The 16541-nt window shown below is 45.7% G+C and overlaps 1 protein-coding gene and 1 non-coding gene across 2 annotated transcripts in view; both read left to right on the top strand.

Moving 5' to 3' along the window:
• The first annotated feature begins 335 nt into the window (after window positions 1-335).
• Window positions 336-16541, top strand: part of kiaa1549la (KIAA1549-like a) — a 335236-nt gene continuing 319030 nt past the window's right edge. The window contains exon 1 of the mRNA XM_038807890.1: window positions 336-590. Within this exon, the coding sequence (XP_038663818.1) occupies window positions 377-590 (214 nt within the window). The 5' untranslated portion in view covers window positions 336-376. The remainder of the gene's footprint in view (window positions 591-16541) is intronic.
• LOC119972029 lies at window positions 5666-5829 on the top strand. Its single transcript, XR_005461968.1, has one exon. It is a non-coding gene; the product is annotated as a U1 spliceosomal RNA (small nuclear RNA).

Genomic DNA, 16541 nt, shown 5'->3' on the forward strand with positions numbered 1-16541 from the left:
TCTCCCTTTACCTACCCCCCCCCCCCCCCCCCATCCCAGAAAATAAAGCGACGAGCAGTCGCTGCAATAACAATTGCAAGCCGGATCAATTGGGAGACGCCATCGGGCCGCACCTTGTTCAGGATGAAGAGGAGGATAGCAGCCAAGGGCTGAATCACGGACAAGAGTGGCACCGGGAGCAGGCGGAATGCGAAGCCACGAAGCTGACCTGCGATCTCCAGCCCCCGGAGCTCTGGAGGAGCTTTGAGATCAGGATGAACGTCTGATTTTCTCTTCCCTTGAACGGTTTCATTCATTACTCTTCAGTTTAAAAAAAAATTGCAGGCATGAATGCTGGAGCCACGCAGGGTGAATCCTGACACTTGTATGGGCGCCGATGGCTGCAGGTATTCTGGACACGGGCTTCGCTCCTGGTCTTTACCTGGCGTTGGTGGCTATGTTCCCGGGGACTGTTGGCGGCTGTAGGTCAGCAGGCGGGAACTGGATGGAGGTGACAGCAGCTCCTCACCTTGCTCTCAGCGTGGGGATGGCCGCAAGGTGCATCGGGCTGTACATGATGCTGCTGCTGAGAACCGCCTCAGCATCAAACGGTAAGGTGATGAGAGGGTCAAGGTGATGAGGGAGGGACAGGGGAGGATCTTCAATCTCAGGACAGCCGTGTCCACATCTCTGCTGGTGGCCTTTCTTTAAAAAATTTTTTTCCCCAAAGTGCAGTCCCAACCTTGACAAACTGGCACCCAGTTTGCAAGCGTGTCAACCCTCGTTTCATTTCTCTGCCTAGCTTCCCTCACATCTGCATCAATTCCAAGTAAATTGGTGTGGTTAACTGCCACACTATGTCAGTCCCTTGAAGCTATGTTCTGAACAGAATGTTGCATAACCCAGTATTTGATACCCGCTGTTTAAAAATGTCACATTGTTGTTAAGGAGTCAGTGTGCCCTGCTTATGTTTGTGCGAAAGAAAGAGAGCGTCCTGCATTTATATAGCAGCTTTCGTGTCCTCAGGATGGCCCAACATGCTTTGCAGACAGTGAATCACTTTTCTGAAGAGCCCCCACTATTTACACAGGGACAGGAGGAAACCATTCAGCCCTTCAACCCCTATTCTATCAAATTAGATCATGGATGATTTATATCTGCACTCCATGTGCTAACCTTGGTTTCATAACCCTTGCTCAACAAAAATCACTATCCGTTTTCATTGTTGATTGACCCCCAGTTTCGATAGATTTTTTTTCAGAGAAAGTTCCAGATTTCTGCTGACCTTTGAGTGATGAAGTTCTACCTGAAATCACATTTGAATTGCTTAGCCCTCATTCAAACATGATGCCCCAGTACCTTAACTATCCCTTACCCCTTAAGTCCCACCTTCTACACACTCCCTCTTCACTCCCCCTTCCACTCCCCTCACCTTCCCCCTCTCCCCTTCCTCATTCTCCGTCCCCCTCCACCTCCCCTTCCCACTCAACCTCATCCCCTCTCCCTTTTCCCCTCCCCCACCTCCCCTCCCTCCCCCTCTCCCCTTGCCCATCACTCCCCCGCTCTCCCCCTTCCCCTCCCCTTAACTCCCAACTCTCCCCTTCCCCCTCTGTTTCTCTCCATCTCCCCTTCCCCTTCTTCCATCTATCTCTTCCCCCATTGCCCCCTTTTCCCTCCCTGTCTCCCCATTCCATCCGTCTTCCATTCCCTCCCCCCCCCCCCCCCAATTGCATCCTCTCATTGGCTGTGGGATAAATGTTGACCTGGACATTGGGGAGACGTCCTCTGTTTTTCTTTGACCAATGTAAGGAATCTTTTATATTATACGCTCATCTGGACTGACTGAAACACTTTTAAGGAGATGGTGCCTCTGACAGTCAAGTACTTTTTCAATAGTGCGTTTTAGTGACACCAGACATCAAGTGCTCAAGCCTCTGGATAGAGGTTTAATGTTCCAGTGTCCATGTTAAAGGCCATTGAACATAAAGAGTGCGGAAGATTTGCCTAAATTCCTACACCGGACTCTTTCAGATGTGACATTAAAGCAGGTCTAATCTATGTTCCCAGGTGGATGAAAATAATGCCACAGCTCTATTCAAAGAAGAAAAGGAAAATTCTCACTGGTGCATAAATATTTATCCTTCAACCAACAGCTAAAGTATGTTATCAGTGGGAGCTTGCTGTGCACAAATTAGCTGCTGTGTTTCCGACATTACAGGAGTAACTGCACTTCAAACATACCTCGTGGCTGTAAAATGCTTTGGGCAATCTTGAGGCCAAGAAAGACAGTGCAGCAATTCTATTTGTTTCATCTTCTTGCAAATTCTTTCTCGTCATCGACATTAATGAATTGCCAACATTGTGTGGGTGCAATGTTTTTTTCATTGAGAGTAAAAGATGCAGATTGCATACTAAAGTAAGGCAATATCTTTTTTCTTAGCCTGCCATGTTTGGACATTAATATTGATGACTGCATGTCTCAAATAATTCATTGATTCCAAAGATCTGATAGAGGTGTTTAAGATGCTTAAAGGATCTGGTAGATTAGGCAGAGAAAAACTATTTGCTCTGCATCTAGAACAAAGCTGCATAATCTTAGAATTAGATTTAATAAAAACTAGGCCATTCAGAGGTGATGACGGGAGGCACTTCTTGACAGAAATGGCAGTGGAAATCTGAACTCTTCACCCTTACAGGTTGTTGAATCTGGGGGAGCCAGTTAGAAATTTCAGAACTAAGTTTGATTGAATTTTGTTAAGAAATACAGAACTGAGGCAAGTACATGTAATTAAGATGCAGATCAGTTGTGATCCAATTGAATGGCAGAACAGGATTGAGGGGCTGAATGGCTTGCTCTTGTTCCTATGTTCAAGGTCGAGGAAGGAGGGTTTCTCCTTCAACACTTATTTTCCAGGCGAAGGAGCAAGTTCACCCACGACACTAACATTTCCAAGGCCATCAGAATTGTGAACTGCTTTTGTGATTGGATTGTTGGAATATAAGGCTAAGATTAGGAAATCCCAAGTGGAGTTAATTCATTGAGAAATCTGAGTGGAATAGCTTTGACATCTGTGACTCCCAGAAAGAGAGCCATAGTTAGAGGATTAATGTGAATCCGTGGCAGCCTGTGCATACGATCATGTTGGTTTTCACAAACTGCAGAGGTGAGGTTGTGCTGAGAAGCACAGGGGTCCTGGCATTACTAAAGGTTCTACCTACATCTTCCTCTGTACTAATATAGTCCTGGTATAACCTCGCCAATACAGTCAGAATTAGCTTCATTGCTCCATGCTGTCATGGATCCAATTGGAATGCAGGAACCTTCTCATGCATTTTGGTCCGAACTCAGACAAGCTATATAATCTTTATGCTTCCACATGTTCAGTCTGCTGAAAAATGACTTGAGATATTGCTCTTTTTTTGACCACTATCTATTGGGGTTCCAGCCCCAATTTTAGCCTGAGTCAGAAGGTTGAGGGTCCCAGTCCCAGTCGAGTGATTTGAGCACATAATCCAGGCTGACACTCCCATTGCAGTACTGAAGAAGTGCTGCACTGTTGGGTTGGGGGTGCCATCCTATGGGTGAAATGTTAAAACTGAGAGGGAAAACTGTCTGCTCTCCCTCGTAGATATAAAAGATCCTCAGGCTGTATTTTGAAGAAGAGCAGGGGTTTTCCCCAGTGTCCTGGCCAACATGACAAATCAACATTAGCAACACGTATTTTGTGGTCTGTTTTGTTCTACTTGCCCAAGGAAGGATATTCTTGCCAGAGATGGGGGTTCAATGAAGGCTCACAGGATTAATTCCTGGGAGGAGAGCATTGCTCTGTGAGCAGAGATTGAGTAGATTGGACCTATATTCTCTGGCATTTGAGAGAATGAGAGGTGATCGCATTGAAATATAATATTGGAGGACTTGACAGGGTAAATGCCGAAATGCTGTTTCCCCTATAGGCTTGGGGACTGTAGAGTGTAGAACATGGGGATTTAGTCTCAGGATTTGGGATTGACTGAGATTTGGAGAATTGACGGTTGTGTATCTTTTGAATTTTCCACCCCAACGAACTGCAGAATCGGTCATTGAGCATATTCAAAACTAAGATCAATGGATTTTTATGCTCAAAGAGGATCGAGGGAAACAGGAATAGGGAAGATAAGTAAAGTTAAGGTGGAAGATCAGCCATGATCTAATTAAATGGCAGGCGCGAAGGGATGTATGGCCTATTCATCCCCCTGTTCTGTATTCTCGTGATCACACCACATTGCTGACCGTGGGACCTTGGTGTACCGAATGTGATGAGATCTCCTGAATTCTCCTAACACCAGTAGCTCACTTCATGGAGGTGAGGATGCTACTTCTACCCAGTCTGGCCTACATGTGACTCCAATCCAACACGAAGATTGATCCTCAGTGCCTTTACCTCTGGGGTGGCTGAGCGTTCTCACATTTGGTCAGGCAAACAGCAATAGTTAATAATATGGCCTTGGCAGTGTTGTCCCACTGTTCCATGAACAAGCGAGAATAGTAAGGAGGGACATCATTGCCTCTGACATTGCAGAAGAATGAGACCGAGGCCATGGCATTGTTTAAGAGAATACCAGATTAATATTGCAACAGAGAAAGATGCAGGATTACAGAGAATCAGCAGACAAGTATGATTAGTTTTGGGTTGCTCTGTCAATGTGCCAGCACAGACATGTTGGAAAGAGTGACTTCCTTCTGTGGATAAAAAGATGTGAATTCCAAGAAAACTGGTCCACAGTAGAAATAGACCACAGTTTGGTATTTGGTAAAATATTGTTTGTTGGATTGTCCTCAGTCTGTGCAATAACCATAACTGTATAACCTTAGGAATTATAGGACAGCCATAATGTTATCAACAACAGTCAACATTTCCAGCCAGTCTGTTGCAGCAATTTCCAGTCAACCTTATATGCTTTTAGCCATATAGTATAACTGATAATGAGCTATATATTATTAAGATCTTGCTTTCACACGTACCACATACACATAAAAGGAAGGAGCCAAAAATCCATGACATGGTTACTACTGTTTTCTAAATAGAAATCCAAAGCTGGGGACAAAGAAATTGATGCATTGTGTAACCGCAGACTACAAAAGTGAGCAGGTTAGACATTCCAAATGACAATGAAGATGCCGTGAGTCATCCCATCCCTTTCTCACTGTTTTACAGTCAAGCCCTGAACAGGAAGGAGAAAGGTTAATGCTTTGGGTAGGGATCCTTTGTCAGGACTAACTGGTCTCCAGTGCATCTAATGATGCATGCGGAGAGTGTGAGGGTTAGATCAGCATATATAATGGTGACACATGAGGCAGCTGGGACTTGCTTGATTGCCTTAGGGAGACCAGGTGGAATTTCCTGAAATTCCTCGACTTTTCCTGAAATTAGTGGGAGATTTTTGTTTTCTATTCATGCTCTGGGAGTTGGGTAGTGGTAGAGGAATGGAGTATGGGATTGCATTCTCATGGATGAGTTAAGTATTTATCCAGTTAGGATGGTTTATTTCTTCTCTGTCATTATTTCTTATGACACATTTGCCTAGTATCTTTGTCTTTACTATGCTGCCTGCGCTTTTGTCTATTTGCAGCATCTGCTGTGTTAAATTTAGATTTGAAGCATTTGCAGTTTTCATTTAAACTTTGCAGTCAAAATAATTTCCCCCTATACTTACCTGGCAGGGGTGAAACCATGATCAAGAAGGTGGTTCGCCCAGGACGAGGCTAGCCCATTGCACTTCGGGTGTGCTGACGCCTGCGATGTCCCCAAATGCGGGATACTCGACTGCAAAATTTGTGGTAGTGGGGGACTGCGTTCGCGCTCTCCCCTGATAAATTTTTTTTAAAAATAAATAAATAAATAAAAAAACAAGAAAAAAATAAATAATTTCCCCCTATAAATCACGGATTGAGGCCTCTGTTGAAGTATTGTGTCCAGTCTGGGCACCACATTTTAAGAAGGATATTATGGCCTTGGAGAGGTTGTAGAGGAGGTTTACGAGAATGATACCTGGAATGAAGGATTACAGTTATGTGGAGAGACTGGGATTGTTCTCCTGAGAGAGGAGAAAGTTATGTAAAAGCAGGTTCAATGGAGGTTTTGATGTGTTTTGATAGGTTAGATAGGGAGAAATGGTTTCTACTGGCAGGAGGGTTGGTTACCAGAGGGCAGAGGTTTAAGGTAATTGGCAAAAGACGCAGAGAGAGATGACAAAAATATTTTGTACAACGAGTTGTTTTAATCAGGAATGTACAATCTGAAAGAGTGGTGAAAGCAGATTAAATATTAACTTTCAGAAGGAAATTCGAGATGGAACTTTCAAAGTAGAACTTTCCAAGACAATTGGACGATAACAGGGGAAATGGGACTAATTGAATAGCTCTTTTGTAGAGTTCGCACAAGTACGATGAGCTGCATGGTGACGTTCAGGACTGTATGACTCTACGAATGTTCTATGCTGTAAAGTCTATCCAAACAAATGGGATAGATTGTATCTTCAGTGGATTTGGTTCTTGGGGTAAACCTGGGCTGGCATTGTTTGGTTTTCAGCCTTGGTACCCAATACTATGGAACTTCTTACTTAAAAGCCCCTTGTTCCCCTCCACACACGTGAGTGACTCGTCAGAACCTGTCCCTTAGCTGTTCTTCTTTAACTCTCTGCTTGACACCAGTGTTTCTCTGCCTTCAAGCACTTGGGGCCTTTCCAACTGCAAATGGTTAATAAATGCAAATCGTTATTTCTGGTTTTGAAACTAGAAACTGCATTTGACCAAACTCAACACAGCACAATCATGTATGATGGAGGATAGGCTGTAAGGCTGATGAAATCCTTCTATGTCACTTTATCTGAAAGTATGAAAGGTGGACCAAAGGTTCTTGGACCATTATAAGCTTAGAAAAAAAAGAACTTGCATTTATATAGCATCATTCGCAACACCAGGATATCCCAAGGTATTTTACAGGCAACTGAATATTTCTAAATTGTAATCACTGTTGTAATGTGGGAAATGTGGCAGACAACTTGCGCACAGCAAGTTCCCAGAAATAGCCATGTGATAATGACCAAATTATTTGCTTCAGTGTGCTAGATACCATTTTGACAATGGAGTTGTGCATGAGGGGATGTTATATGAAACCCGAGTGGTTGGTAACATGATGCATGAAGTAGCCACAGCCTTGGAGCTGTGCTCAGTGTCTACTATTTAAAATGTATGAATTATGTGAAGAAGATGGTAAATACTATTTTGTCCATCAAGCCCATCCTACTTGGACATGGTGCAGCCGCATACACCGTTGACCCCACCACCACCACCTACTAATATAATCTTCCATGAGAGGCTAAAGGTAAATTTAACTTAATGCACTGAAGCCTGAGTTTTCTCAAAGCTGAAGGGCTCGGTGCTGTAGCCAAAATGGCGCAAGTGCCGTGATTCCAGATGTCACGCTCCCCAACCCCGCAAACACCATTTATGCTAAGCAGGATGGTGGCGCGGGGAAGCGGGGTCAGGTTGTAGATTGCTTATCCATGGTTCACAGAGACAACTGAACATGTAAAAGCGCTACTTTTGTAACTGGGATGGCCAAAAATGATTCCTAGGATTTAGACATTTCAGGAAAAGATCTTGAACTGCTGGAGGTATTTGGAGAGGTCCAAGTACCCCTGTGGGAGAGGTATGATGACCTTTAGAATTATTAAAAGCACATGTGAATGTGCGTAAGTTAAGTGAAATTGTCGAGTTGTTGAGCCATTTAAATCCCGGAGCCCTTTAATTTATTGGAACAAAATACATCCCATACTTGCAATTACACTACCTGTCTATTGACATCAGCTTGAAGGTTATCATTACAGTATTCATGCTATATGACCGATTCCACAACCTATCATTATCACAGTGGAAGCATGGGGTGTCATAAGTTGGCATTGTTTGGACATGGGGATTGTGGGTAGTTTGAGGGCTAGAGGGTTATTTTGTTCTCTTGTTTTTATTCTAACTGGTATGAATGTCAATAGCACAATTTGATTGACAGCTTCAATAGGTTATGGAACTATGAAACTATTTTGTTTTCATAAGGGATTAAGTGCTTGAAGGAATTTGAATTCATTGAGTGTGTTTGTATGAATTCGTGATTTTTTTTATCGTGCAATAGACTCTTAGAACATTATTTTATTTCATCCCAGCATAGCTCCCAAGGTCTGTCCATGGTGGATGCTGGAAGTTGGCATTGGAAAAGGGGGGATTTTGGAGGGGGGTTCATCTGTGACATTGGTTGGGAGTCAAGTTGATATAGGGGCTATAAAGATCCATCGGGTTTAGTCAAGGGATATAGAGGCTATAAAGGGCAATGGGGATGGGTAGAGGGGCATTGGTTGACATGAAGCATATGGGGAATAATAAGGCTGGGGAGAGAGACATATGTTGACATGGAGGTTACGAGGAGACATGAGGGGTGGCTGGAAGGCATAAGATGGCATGAGTTGGCATGGATCAGAGCTTGGGTAGTGTGGAGGGCTAAGTGAATGATAGGGCTGAGGGAGAGAAGGTTTTTCTTGTAAGTCTCAGAGCATCGAGGCAAGCCTATTAACCATCCCATGTCATAAATCGACAGCCCCTTTGGCTGCCTCTTCACTGTTGCAAGGAGCAACGGCCCCACCGTTGTTTAATAATTGTCCCTCTGGACCCGAGTCAGGTTTGCGGCGCCGCAACTCGAGGCTCCTGATCTGGGAGTGAAAGTTTAGTCCTGACTGAAGAGCTGGCAGGATTAGATTTGCTGAGTCTCCACCTCTCTCAGTTTGACTTCATAGAATCATAGGATCCCTACAGTGCAGAAGGATTCTGTGTAGTTCAGTCTATTGAGTCTGCCCCGACCCTCTGAAAGAGCATCCTACCTAGGCCCACTCCTCTCACTGTCCTCGTAACTCCACTCAACCTGCATATCGTTGGACTCTGAGGGGCAATTCAATCCACCTAACCCGCACGCCTTTGTACTTCTTCCAGTGAGGAAAATAAACATTATTTTCTATGTATAGTACAGAAATAAATAATATAGTCCACCTGGTCCAAGCTTCTTCTTACTCTAAGTCATCTAACACGCTATCCTTTCTCCACGTGCGCCTAACTTGCTTCCCCTTAAATGCACCCGTACTATTTGCGTTAATGACTCCATCTGGTAATGAGTTCCACATTCTGTGGGTAAGGAGGTTTCACCGAAATTCCTTACTGGATTTATTAGTGACTGTCTGACAGTTACCACCACCAGCTGTGATCTCCCCTCCAAGCCATAAACCCTCCTGACTTGAAATCATTGTGCCATTCCTTCACTTCTTAGCACTGTGGGTGCATCACATGTACTGAGCCAGTTCAAAATGGTGGATCACCACCACATTCTCAAGGGCAGTTAGGGATGGGCAATAAATGGTGTATTTTCAAGCAATGTCCACATTCCCTGAACAAACAACGATGTTGCTGGCTGTGGACGCACGCACAATTAGAAGCAGCTCCTCTGCATCTACCCCATCAAATTTTGAAGACCTCTATTCCCTCAGACTTCCCTTTTCTAGAGAAAAGAGCCTCAGTCTGTTCAGTCCTTCCTGATCATTATGACCTCAAAAAGTCTGGGATTGTGGTAAATGCCAAACCTTGCCAGCAGAGACCCCATCTAGACAATGGATGTTTGAATTAAGTAGTGTTGTTGAAGGGCAGCACTGAAATAAAATGAAAGCAGTTCTCTGTGTTTACATAGTGAGCACATCTTTAATCATCATGGGTTTTCAGGCTCCATTAACAGCTTTATTTACCTATGCTTCCCACTGAAGCTTGCCCAATTACAGTGTTTGCTAAAGTTCCACATTATTTGACTTGTTTGCAAAATTGATGCTTGTTGGAATAAGGGGGTCGCTGATTTGAAATTGGTAGGAGAACAGAAAGCAGAGAGTAGTGGTGAAGGGAGTTCTTTAGACATGAGGGAAGTTTACAATGGTGTTCATCAGGGGTCGGTTTTACTGCTTTACTTGATATAAATGGCTAAGACTTGATGTACATAATTCAACATTTGTTGGTGAAACTGAATTGCAGGAAGCAAAGAGGAGTGCAGTAGCAGAGTAAGAAGTCTTACAGCACCAGGTTAAAGTCCAACATGTTTGTTTTAAACACTAGCTTTCGGAGCACTGCTCCTTCCTCAGATTCACCTGAGGAAGGAGCAGTGCTCCGAAAGCTAGTGTTTGAAACAAACATGTTGGACTTTAACCTGGTGCTGTAAGACTTCTTACTGTGCTCACCCCAGTCCAACGCCGGCATCTCCACATCATGCAGTAGCAGACTTCAGGAAGATGTAGACTTGTGAAATGGTCATGCATGAAAATTAACACAGGGACGTGTGAAGTGATTCACTTTGGTAGGAAAGATCAGGAGAAGCAATATAAAATAAGGGGTACAATGTTAAATGGTCCAGGAACAGAGACTCCTGGGCACGTATGCACACAAGTCTTTGAAGGGGGCATACATAAATCACTGGTTAGAGTCCAGTTGGATATATTGTGGTTAATTCCCAAACCGCACGGTAGGAAGGTCAAGTCTCTTCTGTTGGAACTAAAAGGCATCGGGTGGCAGTTCCTTGTTTCATTGAGAATGAAGGATGTATGATGGAGCGTTTGGTGCAGACAGGAACTGGGGTAGACTGAGCCCCCCCCCCCCCCATATTGCTTGCTGCTATTGACAAGAGTCCTGTATTTGAGTGCGCCCCCTGGATGTGGACGGTGTGTAGGTTGTAATGCATCCTGATAACAAAATTACATCGGGCCTGAACTTGCGCGGAGTGACAATCAGAGTCGGATCCACGTCTTTATTCTTACCTCCAAATTATTTAGATCGTTTCTTGCCCAACTTTCTGCCTCAGACCAGGTAAGAACTGTACAGAGCAGTCTGTTCCTGGGGCCTTCTGTCGAAGGGCAGATGTAAGAAGACCATGCCCCATTTTGTTACAGCACTGGCTGCCGTAAAGTGGGTAGTTTTAAAGGTCCAGCCACTTTCAAGCCAGGAGGAAGTTACGATTGTCAAGTAAGTGGGTGGAATGTGGCGGGTGTGGCATCGGACAGTCATGGGAGGGGTAGTTGGACAGTCTAGAGGGATAGGTCGCATTGTCTTGGGAGGAGGGAGAGAGTGTTGGACAGTGGGGTGGGGGGATTTGGGTACTCTGGCAATTGGTGGGGTTGGTTGTGGTGGGAAGCAAGTCTGCTCAGACCAGGGTGGGCCGGGTAGTCCCATGGGGGCAAGAGTAGTTGGTGGGTGGGGGACGTCACATGGGGAGAAGGAGGAAGGGGAAGGAGTCCCGTGTGTATTGGTAATCAGGAGATGGAGGTAATTCCATTGAAAGGCAATCCTGTGCAAGGGGAGGGGGCTGTGGGGGGACTTCCCGGGAGTTCAAGGCTTGTTGGTGTGGGTCTGTGCTATAGTTACCCAGATGCTAGAATCATAGAAACCCTACAGTTCAGAAGGAGGCCATTCGGCCCATCTGCACTGACCCTTTGAATAGCACTTTGCCCATTGACGAATGTCCACCTTGCCCTATCCCCGTAATCCCATAACTTAACTTGAATATCAAGGGACAATTTACCATGGTCAATCTACCTAACCCACAAATCTTTGGACTGTGGGAGGAAACTGGAGCACCTGGAGGAAACCCACCCAGACATGGGGAGAACGTACAACACAGACAGTCACCCGAGGCCGGAATTGAACCCGGGCCCCTGGCACTGTAAGGCAGCAGTGCTAGCCACCCGTACAGCCCATCTGTTGAAATCAGTTCAACTATACTGAAATCCAAATATTTCCTCTCCCAGAAACGATTTAAATCCTTCTAATTTTTCTGGGTAACTATTGATGTGACACATTTTCAGATAGTTCAGAATGCAGGCCAATTGCCCATCGGAAGTTTGCACTTCCCTTGTAAACTTTACCTGGGAACTTCTGAGAGGCATTCCTCTATTTTTTGGGTACTCCCAGTTCCACTGCCCTGGAGCTCGGACAGCCCACAGTAACTCCTGCCAATGCAAGATGGCCGCTGATAGCACTTCTGTGCAGGTGCATGGCTTCACACGTGCACAGAAATTCAATATTGTCATTGCTGTGCCCCGCCTGCGAGGAACACTTTACACATGCCCTGATGACCTCACTGTGCATGTGCGAATTTCAAAATTTGGTGTTTATTTAGTTGTGGAGAGAGCCTGCAGGTGGAGGAACAATGTGAGAAACAGAGAGGCCTGCTCCCTCTCTCATTGTTCCTCCACCAGCAGGCTCTCTGACAATTCACAACAGAACAGGCCATCGAATGGTGTGACCAAGTCAACAACTGGTTCCACATAGCCACCGTGAAATCTGACGCTCTCTGGCGAGTCCTCCTTTACCTCCCTATCTCTGATACTTTCTTCAGTCCCTACAAATCTCACTAACCCGTCCCAGACCCCAAACCTTTCTCTATCTCTGTGACCTCCTCCAAACCTTGCAACCCTCTGCGACTTGAACGTTATTACAGTTTTGGCCTCTTTAGCATTCTTCATTGCTCCTCAATTGCTGCCCATGTTTTCAACTCCTGAATCTCTCATGCCTAGAATTAACCTTGTTTGAATGATTACAAATGATAATGTTTCACAATTGTGCTCCGAGTGCAGAGTAAAAGGATGTTGCCACCTAACTGTGATGATTTCAACAGCGACATCATTGGCCCTGGCTGCTTGAAATGACACCACGAAGCAACATGCTCAAACTGCGCATGTATGGAGCATGCACAGCATTGGCAGGATATGCACTCATAAAATTAGTGTTAATTGAAAAGGCTAATGGAATGAATGCAAAGGGGTATGTGTTAAATTATAGTTATACAAAACTCTGGCTAGACCCCATTCGATGTCAGCTCAGTGCTCCATTCCTGCCTCTAAGTTAGAAGGTGTTGGGTTCAGGTTCCGCTGCAAATACCTGGGATTGAAAATCTCGGCTTACTCTCCAGTGCAGTATTACCTTTTCGGGGATGCCATCTTTTGGATGAGATATGGAACCAAAACCTTGCCTGCCCTCCCAAATGGATGAAAGGATCCCTTGGCATTTTCTGGAGGGGAGATCTCCACAGTGTTTATTTATTCCTTAATCAACATCTCTATTATCTAAAAAGCATAGACTATCTGGACATTATCATGTTACTGGGAACTTGCTGTGTGCAAATTAGCTGCTGTGTTATCTACATTGTGACAGTGACTAGACTTCAAAGGTGCTGTAATACACTTTCAGATGCCCAAATACATGAAATGTGTCATTGCCTCTTTTCTTCCTGTGTTCCCCAATTTGAGAAACTCTGTTAGATTGGACAGCCCATCTCTCATTCTTGTTCTGGTTTCGTGCACCCTGTGCACCACCTTTAGTTGCATCAGGCTCAGCCATGTACATGTGGAGTGAGAGATCCCGTTTTTAAGTACCGCAAGTGGTGGAGTTAGCCCTGTACAGTGCTTCGATCCCAACTCCCCCTATCTCCATGCCCTGTTCCTCCTCCCATTTCTCCCATGTCTTGTCAAGAGGTGTACGTATCTCTCCTAGTATCTGTCTGTACATGTTCACGGTCAGAAGTCTGTCTAGTAGTGAGTGCCCTGGTATCTGGGGGAAAGCCCTGGTATCTGGGGGAACATTGTTGCCTCTTTTTGAAAGATGTTTCTGATTTGTCTGTTCCCTTTTGGGAGTTGGAACTTGTCCTTGAGTTCCCCCAGCATTGCTATTCTGCCATACACTCGGGCTGGTTTAGCACAGGGCTAAATTGCTGGTTTTGAAAGCAGACCAAGGCAGGCCAGCATCACGGTTCAATCCCCGTACCAGCTTCCCCGAACAGCCGCCGGAATGTGGCGACTAAGGGCTTTTCACAGTAACTTCATTTGAAGCCTACTTGTGACAATAAGCGATTTTCATTTCACATATGTATTGGTCCTCGACTATCAGTGTCCCTTTGTCCTGTCTCCTCCTTTTGAAGTCACGGCAATGAATCTACGGTTTGTGCAGATGGGCACCATGTTGGACATCACGGTCAGACTGAAGTGGTGCCGTGGTTGCTTCCACGTCGTCAGCGTGGCCACTACCACTGGACTTTGTTTTGTAATGGTTGATGTGGTGGAAATGGGAGTGCAGCCATGGCCAGTGCTCTGAAGGATGTCCCCATACAGGAACACTCCTCCATCCTAACCCATTCCGCTCCTGATTCTTTGACAGATCCCCATACTCTTTATGTGGTCGCAGCCCAGTGGTAGAATTGGAGGTTCGGGAAGGCAAAGCCTCCCATGTAACACCTCTTTCCTGATCTTCGGGCTCTTTCACGCCATGATTAGTTTGTCAACTTTGGTGAAGAAGGCCTTGGGGATGAAGATCGGAATAGGTAAAGGAACCTGGGCAACACGTTCATCTTGATCCCGCATTCTCCCGCCAGGGAGTGCAGGAGCAAGTCCCGTCTCTGTAGGTCTCTTTTCACCACCTCCGCCAGACTTGTTAGGTTCAATTTATGGATCTGTGTCCAGTCATGGGCTATTTGGACCCCAGGTATCGGAATTTGGTCTGGGCCAGTTCGAACGGCAACTTCCCCAGCTCTGGTTCCAGCCCCCATGCGTTCACAGGAAAGGTTTTGTTCTTGCTCGGGTTAAGTTTATAACCTGAGAAGGCTCCGAACTCCCTTAGGAGTTCCATTATTCCAGAATATTGAAAATTGAGGGGATGTGATTGAAGTGTTGAAGGTGATTAAAGAAGTTAATAAGGTAGATAGAGAGAAACTATTCCACCTGGGGAGGGAATCCAGAAAGAGGGGGAATATCCTTAAAATTCAAGCTAGGGTGATGTCAGGAAGCACTTTCTTATACAAGGGCAAGATAGTGGGAATTTGGAACTCTCCCTGCCTAAAACAAGGTTGGGCGGGATTCTCCGTCGAGCGACGCCGGAATTGCAATTGTGCAATCATGCGGAGAATCGCACGTCAGCCGAAAATCGACAGATATCCATGCTCCGGCACCTCAATAATGGTGCGAATGCGTTCCACGCCCCGTGCTGATGTGGGCATGCAAATTTTACAGTAAAGGCCGTTAGTATACATTAATGGGCCCGACCCGGTAATCTCTGGCCTCCCGCCAGTCGTGGTTCACTTGTGGTATTTAAAAACGGGAGCTGGCCACCATGGCTGCTGAGGATGAGAGAGGAGGTAAACCAACTCTCCAAAGCGTAACCGTGGGAGCTCAGCTGTGGCATTGGTTGGGGAGGCGGTAACTGCCTGGGCCGGAAGGAGTTGCACGGGGAAACCAGGAGATAGGCTGTGGGCCCATCAATGGAATGGGCTTTGTCCAGTGCAGCCAGTGGCCCACCAGGTGTTGCCACTCCTCAGTACACCTGTCCGAGGCGCTGCCCAACTGCAGGGGAAAAGCAGAGTGTAGTACAAGGCCCACCCAAGGAGGGCGCTCATGGTAGATTCCACAGGAGGGTGTGGGCCAGGGCTATAGAGCGTAATGCTCGCAGCAATGGCTGGTGGGGCAGGAGGTCCTCCGGTGATGACCATTGGCAGGGGCTCGGGCGCAAGACGCTTGCGCCAGGGTCGAGCCGCAAAGGACAAGTTGATCGCCTCCAGGTTCGCCGATTAGGGCGCCTGGCCACCGGCAGCTCGATTATCACATCCCCAAACCCCAACACCTCCATCCACTGGCTCTCCTCCACGGCAGCCAGCAGTATCTCCTGCTCTATATCTGCGAATCTCAGGGCTGCTCTCCGGGTGGCATCTTCTTGGCTGGAATGAGTGTGTATGTGGGTGTGGCTGCAGCTTGTCAGGCTTTTGAGTGCCAATCTCGACCGCAACGAATCCGAAGCCAGTGTGAGTTAGAATCACACTAGTTTCACATGGCACGAGTCCATGCGCTGAATTGCCCTGGGACTGGTGCCGCCATTGGGTCCTTGGAGCACCCGCCATTCAGTCCCGGTGTCAGCAATTAGTCTCTTGAATGGAGAATCCCGCCCAGGATGGGGGTGGTCAATAGAAAAATTTCAAACTGATTTGATAACTTTTTGCTCGGTATTAAAGGATATGGGAACAATGCAGAGAAATGAAAACACAGATGAGCCAGGATCTAACTAAATGGGATTTGAGGTTCAGAATGGCCTCCACATATCTGCAGGCATCTTATTTTATCCCCTGAGCTGGAGACCGTTACTGAAGAGACTGCATTATGTGGGTGAAAGGTCGGTGAGGCTCTGATAATACAGCATAGATTAGATTATTTCAGTCCTCCTTAATTCATTAATAATTCAATCTCTAGAACAGACCCACCTTGCAGTAAATGTTAGCGGCTCACTGTCACTGTATTATTCTTAATTTAGTTCTGTATTTTGAAATTGGGGGGCGTGTTTTGTACGATCTCATGAGTGGGTTTAGTGTTGTATTTTTATTTTACTGTCCAGGGTAATGCAATCAAATGTTATTGAGCTAAAGTTTGGCACTCTGTACACTTTCACAACACGCAAAGAAAGGATGAGCTTGCATTTA

This window comes from Scyliorhinus canicula, chromosome 9, assembly GCF_902713615.1.
Source record: "Scyliorhinus canicula chromosome 9, sScyCan1.1, whole genome shotgun sequence".
NCBI lineage: Eukaryota > Metazoa > Chordata > Chondrichthyes > Carcharhiniformes > Scyliorhinidae > Scyliorhinus > Scyliorhinus canicula.